This window comes from Convolutriloba macropyga, chromosome 5 (assembly GCF_964194025.1).
Source record: "Convolutriloba macropyga chromosome 5, txConMacr16.3, whole genome shotgun sequence".
NCBI lineage: Eukaryota > Metazoa > Xenacoelomorpha > Acoela > Convolutidae > Convolutriloba > Convolutriloba macropyga.
The window spans coordinates 22,578,857-22,604,672 of record NC_134472.1 but is presented as its reverse complement, the minus strand read 5'-3'; the positions used below and the strand labels follow the sequence as shown (position 1 = coordinate 22,604,672).

Below are 25,816 nucleotides of genomic sequence, written 5' to 3'. Positions count from 1 at the left end.
CTCAGCCGGCTATTATAGCGCTCCTATTTTTACAATTCAAAGAATTTGAATTGTATTGGGGCGCTGTCTTTTTTTTTTTAAGATCTGTTCACACATTTTCATGATTTTTGAAGTCAAATTGGAGTAGTGATTTTGGTCACGCCGAAACAGGAAATGGAGCGAAAAAGCGAGTGGTTTTGCGGCGTGAATTTTTTTCGCTCTAATTTTAAAATAGAGTGCGAAAATGGTGTTTGAACAAAAATTCGGTTTCTCGGTAGTGGTTTTTTGTTCACATGCGGCAATTTCACTCTGATTTTTACTGTTTTTTCGATTTTTTGGATCGGATTTTTTTCTAAATGGTTTTCCCAATCCATTCACAGCTCATTCTAGGCCTAGTTTTTTGTTTGAATTAAATTTTCATTTCTCGCTAGTGGTTTTTTTGTTCACATGCGGCATTTTGACATTGATTTTTTGTTTTTTTTTCTTATTTTTTGATCTGATTTTTTTAAAATGGTTTTCTCAATTCACTCATAGTCCATTCTAGGTCTAGTTTTTCTGTTTAGTCAATGAAAATTCTTTGAGTTGTACGTCAGGACTTGTCCTGCTATGTTTTTTTTTTTACTTCGTCGAATAAAAAAATGTTTCGCTTTACCTCATTTTGCCGCCTTTTCAACATTTTGCGTGAAATCTTTTTGACTTCTCTAGGCTAGTTTCTCTCTTCTCTCATTCTGCTAAAAGTGATTTTGAACATCAGTTGCTCAGCAAAGCAATTCAAAATGAACAGAGTTAGTACAAAAATGGATGTCAGAAATAGAAACGGGATAAACCCATAAAGCCCAATTTTAGATGCCCGCTATTTGAACGTCGTTCCTATAAGTCTTATTTACCATCTCTAATGCTTATTGTTATTGATAGTAGCCCCTGTAGCCTCTCTCTAAGAAACAGAAGTATGTTCAACTACGAAATGCCATCAAAATAAATCGGACTTAAATCGGACTTAAATAAAGCGGCTATTTTCCGGCAATCTGCCGGGTATGTTTTCACTAGTTTTTGTCCCCTGTCACTTATGTCGACAATGAAAAGTTTCATCAGCTGTCTAATGGGAAAAAAAGTTTTTGGTTTCAGTATGTAGCTCATTAGGTTTTTAAAATTAAACGCTATTTTGTTTGAACATCAATTTTTGAGTATCGCTCATTATTATAAAATGGGATAAATAAGTAAAACCGGTGGGTATTTAAGTTGCATTGGAGGCCCTGAGTTTGCGTTAGTAAGTCCTGCAAGTGCTTAGTATGGAGAAGTCTGGGAATACCTAAATTGAAAGTGCATATGTCACAAATTTTTACAATGAGTTAGCTTTCTGATAGGAAAGCTCATATTGTGTGATCTTGTGAGAAATGTTTGTCTTGCAGTAATGATATATGATAAGATGTAAATTCACGCGTTAACTTGACGTAATTCAATTCTTATGCACTGCTCTGGGGAGCAATTATTGGCCCGCTCTCTCGGTTTTTATAATCCAAAGTATTTGGATTGCGTTGTGGCGTTGTCTTTTTTAAGGTTGTGCAGTTTTTTTCTTAATTTTGATGTCAAGCAGGCAAATTCGAGTAGTGATTTTTGGTCATGTTGTTATAGTGAGGAGAGCGGAATGCGATTAATTAATAGCCGCCCTCATCTTCTCAGCCGGCTATTATAGCGCTCCTTTTCACAATCCAAGATTTCGATTGTATTGGTGCTCTGTCTTTTTTTTATTTTTGTAAGTTGTTTTCACACCTGTTTTCATGACTTTGAGCTTTCAAAACGGGATAAACAGGTAAAGCTCAGCGGGCATCAAGTTTCATTAGAGGCCCGCGTTTAGTAGTCCCTCAAGTACTCAGAGTGGTGAAGCTACTGTGAAGGCCGTAATTCAAGGTTAAAAGGTCATTTTTTGGCGTTTTTGAGCCTAAAATAATGAAATTTTTTGCACTTTTTCGTCATTTTTTGTATTTTTTGTTAGACCAGTCTGAAATTGAGGTTTGTTAAAGTTGATAAAGGTCCTTTGCAAGACGTAATTGCTTTTTACGGCCACTTTAAGCGCTATATCTATTGCTACTCCAAACATAAACACGGTAATTTACACTAAAAATTTCAAACTGTTTGAAAGTTTTTGTCATTTAGTTGTTTCAGACTTTGATGTCAAAAAAGCTCCTCTGGGGTTTAATAATAGGTTAAAAGTTTCTAGTGGTAATGAAATGTTTTTTTTTCAAATTTTCTGACATTTATTGTCATTATTTCAGTTTTCCAGCCCCAGGGGGCAAGAAGGCTCCTCTAGGGTTTGCTAACACTTTACTGAAAGTATTTTTTGGCCATGGAATGGTATTCAACATTTTAATATCTTTTCCCAATTTTTTGATAAAGTTGCAATTTTTTTCTTTAAATTTTTGAAATTTTTGTTCAGTGGCCAGGGAACCTCCTATAGGGTTTGCTAGTATGTTACTAAATAGTTTCTAGAGGCAAAAAAAATAGTTTCCAATTTTTTAATTTTGCAATTGTAGGGAATTTTTTAAATAAAGCTTGCAATTTAAAATTCTCGAATGTTTTCAAATTTTTCAATTTTTTTGTCATTCTCTGAGTTTAACTATCTTTACTGGCCAACGAAATTTTTTAAATGTTGTAGACGGTTTACAAAACAGAACTCCAGAGTCAAAAAAATGTTTTGATCTTTTTTATAGCCCTATTTTTGGAAATTTTCTCAGTTTCTTGATGCATTTGTAATATTTATCCAGTTTATCTACTTTTAGTGGCAGATTCATCTCTTTCAAGGTTTTTGCGTGAGTTAATGAGTATTTTGAAATGAGTCAAATATGGCCTTCAAGTTAAAAGCTTCAAGGGTTTTAGCAATGATCATTTTTTTTGGTTAGTTTGTTTGATTCGTTTAGTTTCTCAACTTTTGAGATCTTTTCTTGTTGGCTGGTGTTGTTCAATTGATCTGCTGTTCAGGTTCATTAGGTCTGTCTTTCATTCAATTACTTGGATTGTATTTCAGGACTGGTCCTGTTATGTTTTTTTTTCTTCGTCGAACTTTTTTTGCTTTACCATTTTGCCGCTTTTTCGACATTTTGCGTGAAATCTTTTTGACTTCTCTAGGCTAGTTTCTCTCTTCTCTCATTCTGCTAAAAGTGATTTTGAACATCAGTTGCTCAGCAAAGCAATTCAGAACGAACAGAGTCAGTATAAAAAATTCAAGTCAGAAATAGAAAAGGGATAAATCCATAAAGTCCAATTTTAGATGCCCGCTATTTGAACGTCGTTCCTATAAGTCTTAGTTACCATCTTTTATGCTTATTGGTTTTGATAGTAGCCCCTGTAGCCTCTCTCTAAGAAAGAGAAATATGTTCAACTACGAAAAGCCGTCAAAAAATCGGACTTAAAAATGTTTTTGTACAAAATTTTTTTTTTCAATATCTTCTGTTCTTTCAATCCCAATCATGTTTATTGGAATCAACGGCGGCTATTTTCTGGCAATCTGCCGGGTTTGTTTTAAGTTGTAAAGTTTTTTTCCCATCGGTTTCAGATGTCAATGGGCAGCTAATGGTTTTTTACATTTATGCTATCTGTTTTTTTTAATAAAAATAACAGTAGTTTCAGACGTCAATGGGCTGCTAAAGGTTTTTGTTTTTATGCTTTATCTTTTTTGGTTTAAATTCAAGGTCGGTAATTGCTCTCAAACGAAGTTTGTAGCAGTTATATTAGTCCTGTCGGTCTTTTTTTTATTTTTCGTCTGACACTTTTGATTTTCGTCCTCAAAAACGGGATAAACAGGTAGCGCCCAGCGGGCATTAAGTGCTCTTAGAGCCTTTCAGCTCTGTTTCAGCTCAAACTGTTTTGGAGACTTATAATTATGGTGTGAAGAGCGGTTCTTAGAGGTTGAAGACTACCCCCCCCCCCCAACTGTTGACCCCCCCCCCTCACTATTGCCCCCCACCGCGCTGTTGCCCCCAACCGACTGTTGCCACCCCGGTGCACCCCCCATGGCTAGCTGCTGACGAACAACCGCTCGCTAAAACACGCAAATTTATACAAATTTACACAACCTTTTTTCAAGGTTTGACTACTTCCCCACTGAAACACCCTTGCCACCCCCCCCCACGCTGTTGCCCCCCGCCACCCCACTGTTGCCCCCACCACCCCAAAATTTTGTCTTTTTTGGAGTTCTTTCATTCATAGGTGTCAAGGAACCTCCTCTAGGGTTTTATAATAGTTTACTGCATAGTTTTTAGTGGTAGTGGAATGGTTTCAACATTTTGACATCACGAATTTTTGCTTTTTTTTTGACAAAACGAGCATTTTTGACATTTATTTTTCATTATTCACGTCTTTCCAGACGCAGGGGCCAGAAAACGTCCTTAGGGGTTTGATAATAATTTACTGAAACTATTTTATTTGCATTCGAGTAGCTTTCATTCTCTTAATATGGCAAACTTAATCAATAAAACCTGCATTTTTTCAAGTTTTTTGAAAGTTTTTATCGGTTTTCAGGTTTCTCCAGCCTCGAGAGCCACATAACGTCCTCTAGGGTTTGAATATAGGTTACTGCTTTGCTTTTAGAATTTAATGGAATGTTTTGCAAGATTTTAATATCAGCAGTTTTTATCAAATATTTGCAAATTTTTCAAGTTTTTTAAAATATTTTTGAAGTTATCATTTTTTTCGGCACCAGGGTCCTATGGACCTCCTTCAAGGCTTGATGATAAGCTTTCGCATTGTTTCTAGAGTTAATGGAATGGTTATCAATCTTTTAATGACTCCAGATTTAGCAATTTGTTGATAAAGTATTTTTCAAATTTCGGAAAATTATGGATCAAGTTTATGGATCTTTATGAGCCAGTGGAGCTATTTAAAGCTTGAATTAGGGATACCGGATAGTCTCTTGAGATATTGAATTGGTTTTGAAGATTTTATTATCTTGAATTTTGGCAAGATTTTGTTAAAATTTGCGGTTGTTTTCAAAATTTTTGATTATTTTTGTCCTTTTCTTGATTTTAACGATCATTACTGGCCAATGAAGTTTTTCAAGTCTTGCTGATGGGTTAAAAAATTAGTTGTGAACTTTTTCCACCGCAAAATCTGGAAGTTTTTTTAAAGATTTTGCAATGTTTTGCAAATTTTTAAGATATTAGTTTATTTGATTTATTTACTAAAAGGCTAGAAAACTAAAAGCTGCAGAGTCGAATCAAGCTGAAGCTAGCCTCACTAAACTCTGGCAAGCTACTAACGAAGCCAAACTCTCACCGATTGTTTGAGAGCAATTCGCCCGACGTTAGTCGTTTATGTTTTTGTAGTTTTGGTAGCTTTTGTGCCTCAAATGATTTTTGACAATTTTGAAACCGATCTCTTATGAGCAGATCTCTTATTGAGCAGATCTTGGCAACGCAAAGGATTTTAAGCAGAATAAGGACTTTTCTCAGCAGTTCTCTAATTTTAAAGTTTTTTTGTATGAATACTACACATTAACCAATTGGCTCATTGCAAAATGATTAATTTTCAAGTTTTGTGAAGAAGTAACTGGTTTTGAGGACATTGCCTCCAAAAAATTTATCCAAAGTATTGATGAATATCTTTTGTGAATGTTCCACAATGATTTTGAATTTCACAATGATTTTGAATGATTTTTTGAATATTTTCTTAGTCTTGAGTTTAAAGGGCAAGTAATTTATTGTTTGCAGCTAGGTAGAATTTGGCCACATTTTTTTGAAGACACAAGAATCATGAACCTTTGAGAATTGATATGTTTTTGCTAGTTTTTTTCTGTATTTCGTATTTTTGCGTATGCATCTGTTTTATCTGTCGAGCATTTCTTTTAGATGTTTAATAGCCGCGTTCGCAATTCCAGGCGGCTATTATTGCGCTCCTAATTTTTACTTCGTCTACCCTTTTTGTCTTACCCTGACTTCTCGAAATTTACTTTTTCATGACTTCAGTGACTTCTACTGCCTTGCAGTTAAAATTTGTGTTCGTGACGTCGTTTCTGCTTTTAGGTCATTTGCGTGACTTATCTCACTCAAAAAAATGACTTCTGAACTCACTTATGGAACTTTAAATTTTATGAACATTTACTAATTAAAGGTCAATAGTGTGCAACTAAGTAGTGCCAAACTTATATGCCTTAATTCCCGAGTAATAGAATCTTGAGTTTTAATATCAAATATTAATTTTGAAATAAGCTCTATTGGGACTTTTTCCTTGTAGAGCAAATGTGTCTCATAAAAATGACAGTCTTAATCTAACCCAAAAAGTCTAAAGGTCTATTAAAATGCTGGTGGTCGATCTGTCAATCTTATTTCTTTAGTTGTTCCAATTCACGTTAGGCCACAAGCGTCTATCGTGGCTATTTTCCGGCAATCTGCCGGCTATGTTTTGTTCTCTTCTTGGCACGTTTTTAATATAATTTTTTCCTAGTCCTAGACCCCCCGAGTGTCCATAATTTAAATGTTATTTTTGAAGTAAGTTATGTGTGAAATTTGTGATGGTTTTTGTCTTTTAACCCTTACTGGTCTTTTGTTCTGCTGGAGATTTCAGGTGTTTTCACATTTCTATTCAATTGTTTGGATTGTAGTTCACTACTTGTCCTGCTAAGTTCTTTTTATTTCGCCGTCAACTTTTTGGTTTCGACCAATGACATCATGCTCACTTGAAATGAGCTTCTCTAATAGCCGCCCTCATCTTCTCAGCCGGTTATTATAGCGCTCCTATTTTTTTACGACTCGAAGAGGAGTATTGGACAAGTTCTTTTTTTTAATCAATTTTTGGAGTGAATTTTGAAGCGGGAAATGAAACGCGTGAAAAAATTTGGAGTGATTTTGATGCTGAACAAAAGTGAAGAGCGGAGCAAAAAGAGAGTGGTTTTTGTTTACACCGCTGTTTTTGAGAGAGCGAGAAATTGATGTGTGAAAAAATTTTTTCTAAGCGAGCGAAATTTTTTTTTTCACGTGCGGCATTTTAAAGCATTTTTTTCATTTATTTTGATTAAGAGGTTTGGTTATGATTTTGTTTTAATTTTAGGCTCGTTTCGGTAGTGGTTTGAAGGTTTCTGGAAATTCATATGAATTTTATGATTTTATGAATTCGGAGGTTTTTAATGTATTTTGCTGATTTTCGGGCTAATTTTTGCGTTTTTTTGACGATTATTTTGTTTTACCGGCTCAAATGGGTATTGAAGAAACCCCTTCTACTTGAGCAATTTTATGATAACAATTGGTTACAGTTTTGTGGGTAAGAATCATTTTTTGTTGAGAAATATGACAAAAAAATGGCAAAAATTGGAACTATTTTTCTTAATTTTTTGCAGTTTTTCGTTTTTCTGTTTCTAGCCAAGTTTCTTTGCCTATTATGACTTGCTTATTGTTTTGCAAGCATCTGGATACCCTATTGGCTGAATGGAATTTTTCTTTGGGTTTATATGTTTTTGAAAAATTAAAAAATTTAGTAACTTTTTCCAGTTTTTCAGTGGAAGTTGTTTTTAAGAGCTATTTTTTTCATACTTTTAGCCTAAGGTATTTTTTCAAAATTCACATAAGTGATTTTTGTAATTACTAATTGTTTTGATGAAGTTATTTTGGCAGAGATAGTTTTTTCGGGATCTCAATTTATAACAAAATTTGATCAGATTTTTTATCATATTTTAACAGATTTGATTTTATTGTTTTTACTTTTTTGTTTCATGACTTTGTTTCAAGATAATCATAAATAAGTGAAGGCGCGTTTTGTTTAATGAGTAGTTGGATGGTGTTTAAATGGATTTTCACTTCGAGTCGTTTCCGGAATTCTTCCGGCTATGTTTTTTACTTCGTCGAATAAAAAAATGTTTCGCTTTACCTCATTTTGCCGCTTTTTCAACATTTTGTGTGATATCTTTTTGACTTCTCTAGGCTAGTTTCTCTCTTCTCCCATTCTGCTAAAAGTGATTTTGAACATCAGTTGCTCAGCAAAGCAATTCAAAATGAACAGAGTCACTATAAAAAATTGAAGTCAGAAGTAGAAACGGGATAAACCAATAAAGCCCAATTTTAGATGCCCGCTATTTGAACGTCGTTCCTATAAGTCTTAGTTACCATCTCTAATGCTTTTTGGTAAGGATAGTAGCCCCTGTAGCCTCGCTCTCTAAGAAACAGAAGTACGTTATGTTCAACTACGAAATGCCATCAAAGTAAATCTGACTTAAAATATGTTTTTGTACAAAAATCTTTTTTTTTTCGATATCTTCTATTCTTTCAATCCCAATCATGCTTATTGGAATCAACGGCGGCTATTTTCCGGCAATCTGCCGGGTATGTTTTATTCTTCCGTGAATTTTTCACATTATTGCGTTCATGACATCGTTTTTCGACTGTGGAATACTCTAATTGAAAGGAACTTCAGAGTACTTAAGTCCAGAGACCCTTTGCAGAAATCACAGCGCTTTTCTTTCGTATTTTGAAACTATGAGTGTATGAAGTTATTTGCATATGAAGTTATGGGTCTATGCAGCTATTTTTCTGACATTCTGCCAGCTATGTTTATTCCATCAAGGCTAGTCTTTCTCACACAAATTTTGAAGGAGATTCGGATTGCTCAACTATTAACTTCGATGCCCGCGAGCTAGATAGAATTCAAAATAGTTTGGGGTTTAGTCGAGCATTGAAAAGATATTTGAGTAATACATTGTCATACATTAATCTGCCGTGGTCCATGACACTTCCTGTCCTTATTATTACTTATTATTATTCAAGAAGCGACGTAATTGAATAAGAAGAATAAGAAATTTTCGTTTCAAAGAGAAACAAGTTGACAATTGTGACAGGAATAAATTATACATTATATAAACACGTTATGATTACGCTATGTCTAAGTTGTATTGCTTTCAGTAGGCACGACTGGTGCGCTGACTCCTCCAAACAGCAGCAGGTATAGAGAGGGAGAGGGGACAGAAATGTTCTACGTGAAGCTGAAGTCACGATTGGATGAGTTTGGTTTCGAGATCAGAGGGGGCTCAGAGGAGAATTCTCTAATATACATTGGGTTTGTAGTCATTTCCAGCCTACGATATTTTGTATTTTGCTGTATTAATGAATAAAAAACGAGGTTCTAGTTGTTCGGAGCAATTTAAGCAATTGTTCTTGTCGCCTTTTTTTCATTGCAAAATTTTATCCGAGCGATAATGAATATTACCACACGGTTTTTATCGCCACCGAGAAGTTGTCAAACTCCGAGGCGAAGCCGAGGTGTTATGATAACTTCGAGGGCGATAACAACGGCGTGGTATTTTTCAATCAACACTTGTTGCGATCATGTGTTTTTATTGTGTGTTTTTAGACTACAAGTTTATTATAGCTGAGCGAAGCTATATTGCTGTCTTTTTTTTTAAGATCTGTTCACACATTTTCATGATTTTTGAAGTCAAATTGGAGTAGTGATTTTGGTCACGCCGAAACAGGAAGTGGAGCGAAAAAGCGAGTGATTTTGCAGTGTGAAATTTTTTCTCTCTAAATTTAAAGTAGAGTGAGAAAACGGTGTTTAAACAAAAATTCGCTTTCTCGCTAGTGGTTTTTTGTTCACATGCGGCAATGTCACTTTGATTTTTTCTGTTTTTTCGATTTTTTGGATCGGATTTTTTCTAAATGGTTTTCCCAATCCATTCATAGTCCGTTCTGGGTCTAGTTTTCTGTTTAGTCAATGAAAATTCTTTGAATTGTACGTCAGGACTTGTCCTGCTATGTTTTTTTTGTTTCGTCGTCTGACGCTCTTTTTTCGTTTTACATTTGTTCACACAGCAATGCTGAAAAAGTCAGTTTTTATGAATGACTTCTTGCTCTCACTAACGGCATTTGCGCGCGTGACGTCATTTCTCACTCGCTTTAGCAAAAGTTTTTAGGTTATTTGCGTGATTAGATTTTGATCATACGTGACTTACCTCACTCAATAAAATGACTTTTGCACTTTAAAACTTAGTGTTTGAATTTGTTTGAATTCGTTTAAGGTCAAAGGAACTCATTTGTGCAGCAAAGGTCCCTATTAAGAGGCTTCTGCGGAATGAATTTTAACAAGCTTTATTAATTTATCGCTGAATGTTTACCTAGTTTTTTGAGCGGCGTCAATTTTTTTTCAATTTAGATCTGTAGCTGTTTCTATCTCTATTATATGGCACGCAGGTCTATTTTTTCGGAGCTATTCCGGCAATCTGCCGGCTTTGTTCAAACTGTTTCCATCAGTAGACTACAAGTTTATCACCACTCTTATCGCCACTGTTTACTTAGTAACAGTGGCGATAAAAGTGTGATAAACTCGTAGTCTAATGCTGAAGTGTTTTTCCAGTGTCGATGGGACATTAAAATTTATTACACTGGCAGTTTATTTAACTGCTATTATCGCAACAGCTGTTGATTAACTGCTCCCAAACGAAGTTTGTAGGAATTATATTTCTCCTGTCGGTCTTTTTATGCGATTTTTTTCTTGACCGATTTTTCGTCTGACGCTTTTGACTTTTCGTCCGTCCTCACAAACGGGATAAACAGGTAGCGCCCAGTGGGAATTAAGTGCTCTTAGAGCCTTTCAGCTCTGTTTCAGCTCAAACTGCTTTGGAGACTTATACTTATGGTGTGAAGGGCGGTTCTTAGAGGTTGAAGACACCCCCCATTGTTGACCCCCCACTATTGCCCCCACCACCCACCGCGCCGTTGGCCGCTCCCCACCCCAGTGTAAGCCCCACCCCACCCCATCAGCCCCCCGGTGCACCCCCCATCCCCCCGTTTGAAGCTACTGACGATTAACCGCTTGCTAAAAACGCAAATTTGTACTATTTTGCATTTTTTTCAAGCTTTTTAAACATTTTTGACATTTCTCAATTTTTCTCAGCCTTAGGGCTCAAGGAATCTCCTCTACGTTTTAATAATAGGTTACTGCATAGTTTCTAGTGGTAGTGGAATGGTTTCATCATTTCAACGTCAGGAATTTAAGCAATTTTTTGACAAGCTGTGCAGTTTTTTTAATTTTCAGGTGTTTCCAGACCCAGGGGCCAGAAAACATCCTGAGGGGTTTGATAATAAGTTACTGACAATTTTTTGTTGGCCATTGAATAGTTGTTCAACTTTTTAATGTCACAAGTTTGAGCAATTTTTTGATAAAATTTGATTTTTTGAAAATTTTCGATGTTTTTAGGTTGTTTCAGTCTCAACAGCCAGGGAACTCGCTCTAGGATTTGAAAATAGGTCACTGTATATTTTCTAGGTTAAATGGAATGTCTTGCAAGATTTTAACATCACGAATTTTAGCATATTTTTGACAATTTTTGCCATTTCAGTTTATTGATATTTATAGTCATTATTCAGGTGTTTTGAACCTCATTTGTTTTAGAAATCCTTCGTTAGGGTTTGATAATAAGTTACTAAAAAATTTTTGTTGGTGATGGAGTAATTTTCAACTTTTTAATATCCCAAAATTTTAGCAAATTTCTTAAATAAAACTTGCAATTTTTTTTAAGTTTTTGAATTTTTTTTGTCATTTTTTAGGTTTCCCTAGCCTCAAGAGCCACGGAACTTCCTCTAGGGTTTAATAATATGTTACTGCACAGTTTATAGATGTAATGGAATGTTCTTCAAGGTTTTAATATCACGAATTCAAGCAATTTTTAAAATATTTGCAATTTTTTTTTCACTGTTTTTGATTTTTTTCCGGCACAAGAGGCCCTATGACCTCCTCCAAGTGTATGGACCTTTATAAGCCTGTGAAACTATTTCACTGTTTCATGCTTGAAACAGGGATACCGGATAGTCTCTCGAGACAATGAAATGGTTCTTAAGATATTAATGTTTTGAATTTTACCAAGATTTTGTTAAAATTTGGAGTTCTTTCCAAATTTTATATTTTTTGTCCTTTTCGACAACCAACGAAACTTTTCAAGTCTCGGAGATGGGTTATTTCACCGAACTTTCGAGACAGAATGGTTTTGTGAAGTTGAATTTTTTTTTGATTTTGCCTTTTTCAGTTTTTTTCTATATGATTTTTTTATTAACAAGGCTAGAAAACTAGAAGTTGCAGGCAGAGTCGAATCCAATCATGGAAAATATTCCTTTCTCATTTTCTCTCTGTCGGTTAGGGTTCCTTTCCTTTTCTTTCTTGTTCACTTTTTTATCGCTCTCTCTATCTCTCTCTCTCTCTCTCTCTCTCTCTCTCTCTCTCTCTTTGTTGAAGACGCACTTCAGCTGCTGTTATGTGGAGTAATGTCATCATCTCTGATCCTCATTAACAATGAGTTATAGTAGAAATGTTTTTTAATCATGAATGATCTAACAGGCGCTTTTTAGAGAAATCATTATTAATTGCTCTCAAAAGCAATTTGTAGCAAATATAATAATCATGTTTGTCTCTTTTTTGCAATTTTTCGCCTGGCCGATTTTTCGTCTGATCCATTTGACTTTCGTCTTCAGAAATAGGATAAAGAGGTAGCGCCCAGAGGTCTCTAAACCGTGGCTAGCTGCTGACGAAGTCAACCGCTCGCCGGTCGTTTGAGAGCAATTCGCCCGACGTTAGTCGGTTATGTTAAATGACTTTTAACGCTTATGTTAAAATAATTTGAGCTCGTTGTTGTTGTTACAGCTCCATTCTGAGCAACACCGCTGCATTTGATTGTGGACAGTTGAAGAGCGGGGATGAAGTGATGGAGATAGACGGAGAGAGTGTGTTAAATGGGAAGCATAGCCGAGCAGTCGCTTTACTACAGAGAGCCAAGGGGAGAGGACAAGTTGTACTCAAGTTAAGGAGACATCCACTCACGCTTTATGACTTGACTGTCACAAAAGGAGCGGGAGAGAGTTTTGGATTTGTAATTGTGACCTCTAGCAACAAACAGTATACAAAGATAGGAGCAATTTTGCCCAACTCGCCCGCTGAGAGATGCCGACACTTACAGGTTTGAACAGCTTCTATTTACTCCTCGTTTGCTCACTCATAGATGGACCTACATATGCTAAAATTGTTCTTTTTACTAGCAGAGGCATCTCGACCGGCTATTGTAGCGGGCCTATTTTTTACAATCCAAAGAATAATTACAATTAAAGAATTTGAATTGTAATGGGGCGTTGTCGTTTTTTTAAAGATTTCTTCACACATTTTCATGATCTTTGATGTCAACTTGAAGTGATGATTATCGTCATGCCGAAACAGGAAACAGAGCGAAAAAGCAAGTGGTTTTGCGGTTTTTGTTCACTCTAATTTAGTAGAGTGAGAAAACGGTGCGTCAACAAAAATCCGCTTTCTCGCTAGTGGTTGTTTGTTCACATGCGGTTTTTGTCCAGCGATATTTTTACAATTCAAAGAATTTGAATTGCTTTGGGGCGCTGTCTTTTTCAAGACCTTTTCACACATTTTCATGATTTTTGAAGTCAAATTAGAAACAGGAAGTGAAGCGCCGAGAAAGCGAGTGGTTTTGCGGTTGTAAATTTTTAACTCCAATTTCAAAGTAGAGTGAGAAAATGGTGTTTGGACAAAAATTCGTTTTCTCGCTAGTGTTTTTTGTTCACATGCGGCATATTGACAATTATTTGTATTGTTTCTGATTTTTTTGGTCTGATTTTGTTTATCTGATTTTTTTAATTGTTTTCCCAATTTTCCAAATTTATTGGTTTTCTTTTCCAAATTTTTATAGTTTTCCAAATTTATTGTCCATTCTAGGTTTATTCTTTTGTTTAGGCAATCAAAATCTTTTTAATTAGGCGGTATTTTTTACTTTGTCGAATAAAAAAATTGTGAATCTTTCCGTTTGTGCTCAAACAAATACTACAAAATCTTGAAGTTAATAATAATAGAAACAGTTTAAGATGTAAACGAGAAACGAAACGTGGTTGTCCAACTTTTTAAATGTAAAATGAAACACTTGTTTGAAAGGTATAACAAATTACATAAACATAGCAGGACAAGTCCTGGCCCACAGTTAAATGAATTTTTGGTGACTATGCACAAAGCTGGCCCTAAATTGGCTAATGATTGGATGGCGTAAACCATTTATAAATGATCCGATCAAAACAATAGAAATCAGTAGAAGTCAATGTCAAGCATGTAAACAAAAAACACAACCGAGAAAGCAATTTATATTTCACCTTTCCTTACTCTGCTTTAAATTTAGAGTGAAAATAATTCACGCCGCAGAAAATCTCGCTATTGTTTGCCCCACTTCCTGTATCGTCGTGTTCAAAATCATCATTCAATTTATCATGAGATGTTCGAACAATGAAAATGTACAGACATATCTTTTAGGAAGACAGCGCCTCATTACAATTCTTATCCTTTTTAATTAAAAAAATTAAGTTTAAATGAAAAATTGGTTAAACGATTCGACTGAAAAAAAAAACATTGGTTCGGAGACAAAAATCTTTTCTCGCAGGTATTTTTTTCTCCGTCTCAGAATAATAAAACATCAGGAAAAAGGTTAATAAAGTAAACCATTTTTCTTTGATGTTAATGTTAGTAAATCTATAAACGCCATGGGTTAATTAAGAGTTCACAATACGCCTCATTTGGAATCGTAGGCCAATTTCGAAGAAAACAAATGAAGGAAAAGAATTGAGAATTATTGAGACTGAATAGCGAGACAACATAAAGAACAACAATACAGTGCCAAACTCGAAACCATTTATACTTCACAAAGAGCACGCACAAAACATTTGTTGTCAAAGTAAGTTGTGATGCAGTTTTCGTTCAACAACAAGTAAACATAGCCAGCAAACTGTTGTTTGAGAACAATTAGCAAACTTAGGTTATCAATTTGGCTCACGAAGAGAAGCAAAAAGTTAACGTTTATATCCTATCAGAATTTCAAAAGATCAGTAGCAAAAACATTGCCCGCAAATTTCAAAAAGTGTCATAATTTGGTATTCCTTGAGTTAGATTATAAAATTATTATTAATAGAGCATTTGAGCTAAACGCTATGAAGCACAATTTGATATAACGTATTGAGCTTGATAATTTTTAGCTTAAAGGCGAAACTAAGCATACTTTTTGAATTTAACAGAAAATGAGCGCCAAATTTGAGCTTTTTTGCCACTTAGAAAACTAGTCATTTTTTCAATCCAGATTGCAATCCAGGATGTTGGCCAATCGGATTATTGGTGGCTACTTTCCGGCAATTTTCCGGCTAGGTTTTTGTTGGCGATCTTTAAAGTTCTGATTTTAATTTTTTCGTTTTCTTCGTGAGCAACAATGATAAACTAAGCTTGGTAATTTTTGGTAATTATTCTCAGAAGTTTTTCCCGTCCATGCTTTTGGTTGAGCGAAAACTGCATCGCGCGTAAAATTTTAACTCCAATTTCAAAGTAGAGTGAGAAAATGGTGTTTGGACAAAAATTCGTTTTCTCGCTAGTGTTTTTTGTTCACATGCGGCACATTAACAATTATTTGTATTGTTTCTGATTTTTTTGGTCTGATTTTGTTTATCTGATTTTTTTTAATTGTTTTCCCAATTTTCCAAATTTATTGGTTTTCTTTTCCAAATTTTTATAGTTTTCTAAATTTATTGTCCATTCTAGGTTAATTCTTTTGTTTAGGCAATCAAAATCTTTTTAATTAGGCGGTATTTTTTACTTTGTCGAATAAAAAAATTGTGAATCTTTCCGTTTGTGCTCAAACAAATACTACAAAATCTTGAAGTTAATAATAATAGAAACAGTTTAAGATGTAAATGAGAAACGAAACGTGGTTGTCCGACTTTTTAAATGTAAAATGAAACACTTGTTTGAAAGGTATAATAAATTACATAAACATAGCAGGACAAGTCCTGGCCCACAGTTAAATGAATTTTTGGTGACTATGCACAAAGCTGGCCCTAAATTGGCTAATGATTGGATGGCGTAAACCATTTATAAATGATCCGATCAGAACAATAGAAATCAGTAGAAATCAATGTCAAGCATGTAAACAAAAAAACACAACCGAGAAAAATTTATATTTCACCTTTCCTTACTCTGCTTTAAATTTAGAGTGAAAATAATTCACGCCGCAGAAAATCTCGCTATTGTTTGCCCCACTTCCTGTATCGTCGTGTTCAAAATCATCATTCAATTTATCATGAGATGTTCGAACAATGAAAATGTACAAACATATCTTTCAGGAAGACAGCGCCTCATTACAATTCTTATCCTTTTTAATTTAAAAATTTAAGTTTAAATGAAAAATTGGTTAAACGATTCGACTGAAAAAAAACGTTGGTTCGGAGACAAAAATCTTTTCTCGCAGGTATTTTTTCTCCGTCTCAGAATAATAAAACATCAGGAAAAAGGTTAATAAAGTAAACCATTTTTCTTTGATGTTAATGTTAGTAAATCTATAAACGCCATGAGTTCACAATACGCCTCATTTGGAATCGTAGGCCAATTTCGAAGAAAACAAATGAAGGAAAAGAATTGAGAATTATTGAGACTGAATAGCGAGACAACATAAAGAACAACAATACAGTGCCAAACTCGAAACCATTTATACTTCAAAAAGAGCACGCACAAAACATTTGTTGTCAAAGTAAGTTGTGATGCAGTTTTTGTTCAACAACAAGTAAACATAGCCAGCAAACTGTTGTTTGAGAACAATTAGCAAACTTAGGTTATGAATTTGGCTCACGAAGAGAAGCAAAAAGTTAACGTTTATATCCTATCAGAGTTTCAAAAAAGATCAGTAGCAAAAACATTGCCCGCCAATTTCGAAAAGTGTTATAATTTGGTATTCCTTGAGTTAGATTATAAAATTATTCCTAATAGAGCATTTGAGCTAAACGCTATGAAGCACAATTTGATATAACGTATTGAGCTTGATAATTTTTAGCTTAAAGGCGAAACTAAGCATACTTTTTGAATTTAACAGAAAATGAGCGCCAAATTTGAGCTTTTTTGCCACTTAGAAAACTAGTCATTTTTTCAATCCAGATTGCAATCCAGGATGTTGGCCAATCGGATTATTGGTGGCTACTTTCCGGCAATTTTCCGGCTAGGTTTTTGTTGGCGATCTTTAAAGTTCTGATTTTAATTTTTCTTCGTGAGCAACATTGATAAACTAAGCTTGGTAATTTTTGGTAATTGTTCTCACAAGTTTTTCCCGTCCATGCTTTTGGTTGAGCGAAAACTGCATCGCCCTTTTTTGGAATTATGTGTTTTGCTGTTGCTCCTTGGGAAGTGTAAATAAATGGCTTCGAGTTTGGAACTGTATTGTTCTTCTTTATGATGTCCTGTATTTGAGTCTCAATAATTGTTATATTTCTTTTCCTTCATTCATCTTCTCCAAAATTGTCCTGCGATTCCAATTGAGGCGTAGTGTAAAGTTTCAATTAAACTATGCGGTTTTTAGATTTAAACACCTTTTCCGCCAAGAAAAATTTGGGGTCTTTTCCCGTTTGTGCCCCCCCCCCCCCTCAGTACGTTATGCGCCCCCCCCCCAGTTACAGAGCACGTGCCATTACATAGTAAATCATTATGTAAAATTATGACACGTGCATCTGGGGGGTGCAAATATATGCGCCCACTAAGTTTAGGGGCACAAACGAAAAAGATTTTGATCACTTCATTAGATCTTTTTGGTACTGTTTTAATATTCTCAAACAGAGATAGGTATGAAAAGGGGTTCCCCATACCAGTTTTTAGCTTAATTTCTCATTTTTCAATCCAGTTTTCAGATTCTGAAAATAAAAAGAATATGATTTGTACTGGGACGCTGTCTTCTTTAAAGGTGTGTTCGCACATTTTCATGATCTCTGATGTCAAATTGAACTAATGATCTTCCTCACGCCGACACTGGGGCTATCGAGCGAGTTATGTGCTGTGTAAAAAATTTCAATCTAATTTTAAATCAAAGTAAAAAAAATTGCGAAATTATATTGGCTTTCTCAGTTGTGGTTTTTTTGTTTGCATGCAGTTTGACCGTTTCTACCGGTTTTTTTTCTATTTTTTGACCGGAGTGTTTAAATGGTTTTCCCAATCTTTACATGGTCCAATTTGAGCCATTTTTTCAGTCAACAAAATCAGTTGTGGTTCAGGACTTGTACTGCTATGTTTTTGCAATTTGTTTTACTTTTCAATCACGTTTTTCGTTTCGCATAGGTAAGTAAGACTTTCACGTTTGATTTCTTGATTACCTCACTAACTTTGTCTATATTGAGTTTCAAAAGTAATTTAGTACCCCCTAGTTTAACAAGGTAAAATTCAATTTTTGACTCCATCTTGGTTACTCCATCTTGCTATCAAATTTCGGAACATTTTGTTACACCATTGACCCCCCTGGGTAGTGGCTAGCCGTCGTATTAAATTCAGGTAGTACTTTACAATAATTTACCAGATACACCAATTTATGCTTAACGAACGCCATCCAATTCGCATAATAAAACGAAAGTTGGCACGAACTAATATTTCGTTCACAATTTTTGTCTTATGTTTAAAGTAAATTCCAGCTCAATCACAGTTGGATAAACGTGAAAACATTTACCATTTTGGGACAAATTTTAACAATGAAGCTTGGAATAGGATTGTGAACTTTCCATTGGGGTATCTAGCAAATTACCGTTGTTTTTCTGAACTTCATTAAGCAAGACCACTAGCCAAGAGGATCGATGGTGTAATTTTTTCCGAAATTTGATTGCGAGATGAAGTAACACTGGGTTAAAAGTTTTCACTCCGTACAACTAGGGATTGTTATCTTACTTTTGACGTTCATAAAATTTGATTGATTTTAAATTCATTGATTCCATGAATTAAGCAATATAGTGAATACGGTAAAGGTCAAAGATGCAAAATGAAAACAAACGGTATTAACGATAAAGCCGGTGTCACAGTTCAGCAGAGCGACTGCTAGCTGGAATTATTTTTAAGGTAATAGCCGTTAGTTTAGAAGCTGAATTATGGTTAGTTGTTTAATCATCTAATAGAAACTGCACACCAATCTAAAATACTATTTGGCACTTAGGAGAAAAGGCTGAAATTGTATCTTAGCTGGTTCGCCTTTTCTGTTTCAATCCCAATGAGTGTCGACGGGGAACGGTGGCTATTTTTTGGCAATTTGCCGGCTTTGTTAATTAAGTTGGCGGTAAATTGTGAAAAACTGGGGGGACGTTTACAACTGTTGCTTTGTTTCTTATCCAGTTTCTGGTGCCTTTATGATCCGTCCTCCTGGCTTTAGAAATGAGCAAAATTGAAACGAGTTTCGATTAAAAAAAACCGCTATCATGTCACCAATTAGAACCTTGCTCCACTTCATTTTGCGGCCTCCAAGAAGACTCAAACATAGAGTTAAGATTTAATGTGATTAATGAGAGACGGATGAAGCTGTTATAAAAGTCAAGTAGTTATGTTTTGTTTTGGCATGTATAGGTCGATGACCGTGTCTATGGAGTGAATGGAGTGCCCATTGGGGGAATGGAACACCCAACAATTGTCAACTTGATTAGAGAGGGGGGCAACTCAGTAGCGCTCACCCTAGCCAAAGAACAATCGGGCACTACAGTAGGGGAGCAGTCTCGTCAGCTGAGTTCAAGCTCATCCCCCGAGATGAGAATGTTGAATGCACTAACGAACGATTTCATTAACTCTAGTCTTCTTCTGTCAAACAACAACAACAGCAATCAAAACAGTCACAAGTCAGTCTATATTCTGTTTGTTTGAAAATGACCGCGTGTGTTATTCATCCTACTATTATAGCACTTTTATTTCTTAAAACTTAAGGGGGTCTCCGAGACCAGAAGTTATGATGATCTTATTCAGACTACTACTCAACAAACGTTTTGGTTTCGTCATTTTTGATAAGTGAGAAACGGTAATTTTAATCCCCTGAAGAATCACTGAAAAATTCTCTGATGAATGAATATAAATAGAAACAAAGTCTTTGTTTTGTTCAGATGAGAGCGTTAGAAAATTGGGAGAGAGAAAATACTATTTAAACTCTTCCGAATCGTGAAATTATCAAATCATTCACCTTGATTAGTAACTAGGCGTGTATCAAACCAATGGCTGTACTGCTTTTCACCCCGATTCATCTTACCCCGCATATCGGAACCCCATAAAATTTAACCCCTCTATCATTTCATCCCGCCAATTAGCAGTCGACATTAAAGGCATGTTTTGTCATAATTAAGCTGATAACTTAATCCCATGTGATATTTGATAGTTTCATATCAAGTCCCACGGTCCGCTGAGGTCGCAAGCTTTAAAATGCCAGATTTCTCCATTATGAAATTCTAGAATGCCAGATATTCAAACTGCCGGCATTTTAAAACTGGCACTCCCTTCAAGCTCCATTTTTTTATTGCAAGACGTGTTGGTTAACGTTGATCAAGCGATATATTATGGTACAATTGACTGCTCTTCCAATATTTTTAGTATTGATACATTGGTGTTTTGTAGGGAAAACTGGCCTGCATTGATAGATGAGAACAGTTCCAATGTCAATGTCCCCTTCAGTGACTCATCCATTCTCAACACGTCTTCCCAGAAAGTTGTCAAAAATGACATGTCCAATTCTGTTGACCCCAAATTAGTCAGAGAGCAAGCTTTATCATCATTCAAGTCTCCTCACAAAAGCAGACCAGACCACTTGCCATCGAGTCTAGAGGAACTCATGTCTAGCTTAATGCCTCCGTCACTGTCTTCTCAAGGTTTGTTAAACCAGTGTGGAATTTTTGATGACTTCATTTTGAAATCATCCCAGTTTCCTAGGCGTCAATCCATTTTATTTGACAATTTTTTAGCTCCAGCTTTAAGCTTAGCTTTATTTTTGTGGTTGTCTTGGTATGTTTTACGAATAGGATTAGAGTAATGGTGAGCTCCCTTTTTAGGAGACACTGTCTTTATGCGACCAGAAGCAGAGTAATGATGATTAATTGGTCTTGAACGTCCTGTTTTTTTCACAACGTTTTTGCTTGACAATTATAACTTTTTTATAGATTTTTTTGCAGACTTTCTTCTTCAAGCAGGATAAACTGATGAAGCTTGAAAGCATAAAGTCTGTGTGTAGCAGCTCTCTCTTACAGCTTTAGTAGGCTCTACTTTGTACGGTTCACCGAAGCTGCTGAGTAGGTAGAACTTAGGTGTGAAAGATAACTTTGAATTGATGTTATTTTGGTAGCCCCATCTTTCTTTCTGTCCCTTCTTTCCTGACCCACGCCCCAACGCTCTGTGGATGAGCCTAAGCTCCCCTCCCCTCCCCCTTCCACTGAACTTCCAGCATTTTCTGCTGGGCCTAAGTTGAAGCTGGCTACAACTAAACAAACCCGTTGCTTGTTGTTCAAGAGCAATTCGCTCAACAGTAGTCGGTAATTAATAGCTCTAATACGAATTGCTGAGCGGAGCTATAATTGGCCTTCTCTTGAGTTTTTTACAATCCAAAGGATTAATATTGTATTGGGGCGCAGTCTTTTTAAGATATGTTTACCCATTTTTTTATACTTTTTATGTCTGAAAAGTCAATGGAGTAGTAATTTGAGTTATGCTGGAGTAGTAAACGGAGCGAAAAAGATTTTTGCTCAGGGAGAAAAATTTTTTAGTTTATCTGCTGCTTTTTCAAAAACACTTTAGTTGATTTAACTAACTTATAGTCAAATCGTTTTTGGCATGCTTGGTGTCTGATTGGTGATTTCGACAACATATTGAATTTGGAATTGCAATTTGTAGTTTTTCCGATGCAGTCTTTATGCGATTCTCCATTTTATGCGCTTTGTTAATTCCTCTCGAACGTAGTTTGAAGTAATTATTGTAAAAGTGCTGGTCTTTTTTAATGCGAATTTTTGGCTGGACCGTTTTGACTTCTCCGTTAACTTTTGTGCCCTTGCCTTTTTTCGTTTTGAGTGATCTAAATTTCTCTCTCATTCAGTAGTGCCTGAAGCTCAACTCAAGTGACAGCAGTTCACTACTGAAAGTCAAATGAAAATTGCGCCAAAATTGGTGCATTTTTATTTTAAACTTTGTTAGTGGTTATAGCTGAACGCTCTAAAGACGTCTTTTGAAGCCCCCTTTATTGAGTTTGGTTACTCAACAGTTTCAGGAAGCAATTGCAGTTAGCAATTTCTGGTTTTCTTTTAGAAATCATTTTAACAATTCCCTACAGTGAGTTCAGAAATTTCAAATTATGGCATCTATCAAAAAGTCTCTTCTCTAACTCGTTCATAAAAGGGGAACTTCAAAATATATTTCTTATTATTTCTAAATATTAAACAGCAACGGCATCTTTTTACTAAATTTTCCCCAAATTTTGTGAAATCGAGATTTTATCAGAAGTCATCAGATTTTTTCCAGAGTTTTTATCCGAGAGAGCTTTTGAATTGCTCTTAAACGAAAACTGTAAAAATTCTTACAGTCCTGCGGTCTTTTCATGCATGCTTGATTGATTTTTGTCTGGTGCTATCGACCTCATGACAACAAAAAGGGATAAACAGGTAAAGACCTGAAGGTATTAAGCTGCTGAGTGGCGCTCTTAGAGCTTGTCTTTCCTAGTCTCGAAGAGTAAAATACGACAAGCTTTTTCGGATCATTTGCTTTTGTGAAAGTGAATCAGTAAGGTTTTGAAAGAAGCAGTTCTTGCTTGTGAGCCTAATGTATATTTTGTAACCCTGTCTGAGGTTTATTTGTTTCGTGTAGTTGCATTTATTGGCTTTAGATTGTTTTTCACCAAAATGAAATTTTATCAGCAAAGTTTTTAAATTTTTCTGTCTTTTAGAATTGTTTCTGTACTTCGGTTTGAGTGGAGTTTTATCAAAATGCCATTTGCTAGTGAGCTGAGACTCTTGAAAAGTTTTGGGGCGCTTCAGTTCTGGAAACAAATGTTTTTCGACAGCGGTTTTGCTTCTCTAGCATTTGAAGTAAAATGGTTCAATCATTTGAATGTCTTTAGAGGGCTATTTGTACAAATTATTAATAGCCGCCGTCAGCCTCTCAAACGGCTGTTATTCAGGCGCTCTCCTTTTTTACTGTTCAAAGAATTTGAATTGTATTGGGGTGCTGTCTTTTTTTAAAGATCTGTTCGAAAATTTTCATGATTGTTGAAGTCAAATTGGAGTAGTGATTTTGTTCACGCCGAAACAAGAGAGAAAAAGCGAGTGATTTTGCGGCGTTAATTTTTTCGCTCTTAACGGAGTTTGAACCAAAAATCGCTTTCTCGCTAGTGGTTTTTTTAATTTTTTGGATCGGCTTTTTTTATAAATGGTTTTCCCAATCCATTCATAATTCATTCTAGGCCTAATTTTTTGTTCGCGTCAAATTTACACTTTTTGCTAGTGGTTTTTTGTTCACATGCGGCATTTTGACATTGATTTTCTGGTTTTTTTAATGATCTGTTTTTTACAAATCGTTTTCCCATTTCACCCATAGTCCGTTCTGGGTCTAAATTTTTTGTTCAGTCATTGGAATTTCTTTGAATTGTACGTCAGGACTTGTCCTGCTATGTTTTTACGATTCAAAGAATTTGAATTGTATTGGGGCGCTGTCTTTTTTTAAGATCTGTTCACACAATTTCTTGATTTTTGAAGTCAAATGGGAGTAGTGATTTTGGTCACGCCGAAACAGGAAGTGGAGCGAAAAATCGAGTGCTGTTGCGGCGTGGATTTTTTTCGCTCTAAATTTAACGTAGATTGAATAAACGGTGTTTGAACAAAAATTCGCTTTCTCGCTAGTGGTTTTTTGTTCACATGCGGCAATTTCACTTTGATTTTTACTGTTTTTTGAGTTTTTGGATCGGATTTTTTCTAAATGGTTTTCCCCAATCCATTTATAGTCCGTTTTAAGTCTAGTTTTTGGTGTAGTCAATGAAAATTTCTTGAATTGTAAGTAACGACTTGTCCTGCTATGTTTTTTAAATTCGCTTTACCTTTTGAGCACGTTTTTCGTTTTACATAAGTCACGATTTTCACATTTGACTTCTGACTTACTTCACTCACTTTTTCAACTGAATGGATTTTAAATTCTTTCAAGCATTGAATTACTTAATTTAGTGAAAACAGTCAATGTTAAAAGAGCAAAATAAAAAAAATGGGAAAAACCGATAAAGCCCGGTCATTAAGTCTTTTTTAATTAGGTTATCAAAGATCATTAGAGAGATTGCTAATTGATATTAGTATAAGCTTAATACTCTTCAGGTTAGAAGCTGAAGTAAGTATAGGTTTAGAATCTAACTGAAACTGCAGCTTTGTGGTACAGTTTGTAAATTTACTTCAAATTTAAACATTCGCTAAATTTTAGCGGATGAGATGGGAATTGAATCTCCCTCTGTCGGCCAGATCCTAAAGTGTCGTCTGGTCAGGGACGAGAGAGTGGGCTTCGGCTTCAGTGTCAAGGGCGGAGTGGACTTTGGATCTCCAATCAACATATTCAAAATAGCCCCAGGAGGGCCAGCCGATAGATCACAAATGGTCAAGGTAACATCACAATCACTGCTCAACGTTATAAAAATACGGTTCAACAAGCGTTACAAACGTAACTTGTCGGTTACATGTTGGCCCATCTTACCTAGATTTTCTGTTTTTCTAACGGACTTTTCATGACTTAAAACGTTTTTTTTCTCATTAAAATTGAGAGTATGGTTTAAGTAAAGCGTGATCTAGGGATACATCAAACTCAAAAATACGCTCAACTTTTTCACATTTTTTACGCCTCGTTTTTAAGTTTCCTTATCTAGGATTCGCAAAAGAAGCGAACAAATTGTGAACAGTAGTCTATGATTTGAACTGGCCTCTGTTAATAATCTATTGAAAAGTGAACCGCTGTATCGTTTCCGTTTTTGCCACCCCCAAGTTCAGTGGATGCATATTATTTCCAACCCAGAAGCGAAGCTGTCATATTTTTGCATACTATGTATGTAATGGCGTGTGCTCTAGTAACTGCGGATGCATACCGTACTGAAGAGCAACGAAATGCTTAATGCTGTTCTGCTGAGATAGCAGAAACAAAATTATTAATTCGTTTGTGATTTTGTGTGTAGATAGGCGATGTGGTTGTGGAGGTGAATGGATTGTCTACGCAAAGCATGGCTCACAGTGACTTCCTTCAGACTGTGAGAAACACACGCTCACAAGTACAACTTCTCCTCAGTCGAGCAACCCCAGCACCCACTCCCACAACCCCCCTCGCCACACCCTCCCAGCCCACCACACCTGTGGGCAACTTTTGACAACACTCACTTTGATTGATCACATTACAAAAAAGAAACGATTTGCATTGGGACTATACTTTGTTGAATAAGCTTTCAAAAGATTGGATCGTTGAGAGAATTCAATGTCACTAATTGGCAAGACAATTGCTATGTTCTATTGCTCTCAAACAAAGTCTGTAGTTGGTCCTGCTGGTATTTTGTGCAATTTATTGTGTGATCATTTTTTTCTGATCATTTGACTTCACGGCCTCAATTGCAGGAAAAAATGGAAAGACAAAAGTTCTCTTTGAACTTTGCTTGTATCTGAGCACACGGTTTACCGCATTTCGGGAGGAGCTGAAAAGGAGAAAAATCGTTGCTACAGTTGCCAAAATCAAGCCGAAAATTCATACTTTGTAAGAGCTTCTAATCTGTACAATGTTTTGAAATAAAATGAGTTCGGGCAAATTGATATTGATATATTTACAAAATCAGAGGTTCTAGCGCACTACTATAAGCGTTGCTCAATGATGATAATGAAATTAAGTTTAAGCGTTTTCTGATTAGAATACCTTGGTACTGTTTTTTTTAGTTCAGAAAGTCTGTGTTAAATGCACTTGATATCATTACTGTAACTAATAATGCTCTGATTTGAAAGTCTCATCATAAATATTACCAGAGCCAACCCCTCGCCAGTTGTTTGAGAGCAATTCGTTCGACATTATTTTGGTTATGTTAATTGTCCCA

The 25,816-nt window shown here is 35.6% G+C and overlaps 1 protein-coding gene across 2 annotated transcripts in view; it reads left to right on the top strand.

Moving 5' to 3' along the window:
- Window positions 1-25,493, top strand: part of LOC142339242 (uncharacterized) — an 83,504-nt gene extending 58,011 nt beyond the window's left edge. The window contains exons 14-19 of one of the 2 annotated variants that reach the window (XM_075389103.1): window positions 8,862-9,012; window positions 12,586-12,898; window positions 19,327-19,592; window positions 20,356-20,606; window positions 24,181-24,356; window positions 24,920-25,493. In XM_075389103.1, coding sequence (XP_075245218.1) covers window positions 8,862-9,012; window positions 12,586-12,898; window positions 19,327-19,592; window positions 20,356-20,606; window positions 24,181-24,356; window positions 24,920-25,108 — 1,346 coding nt within the window. In that variant the 3' untranslated portion in view covers window positions 25,109-25,493. Of the gene's footprint in view, window positions 1-8,858; window positions 9,013-12,585; window positions 12,899-19,326; window positions 19,593-20,355; window positions 20,607-24,180; window positions 24,357-24,919 lie in introns of both variants that reach the window. The other variant, XM_075389102.1, reaches the window with a different exon arrangement.
- The last annotated feature ends 323 nt before the right edge of the window (window positions 25,494-25,816 follow it).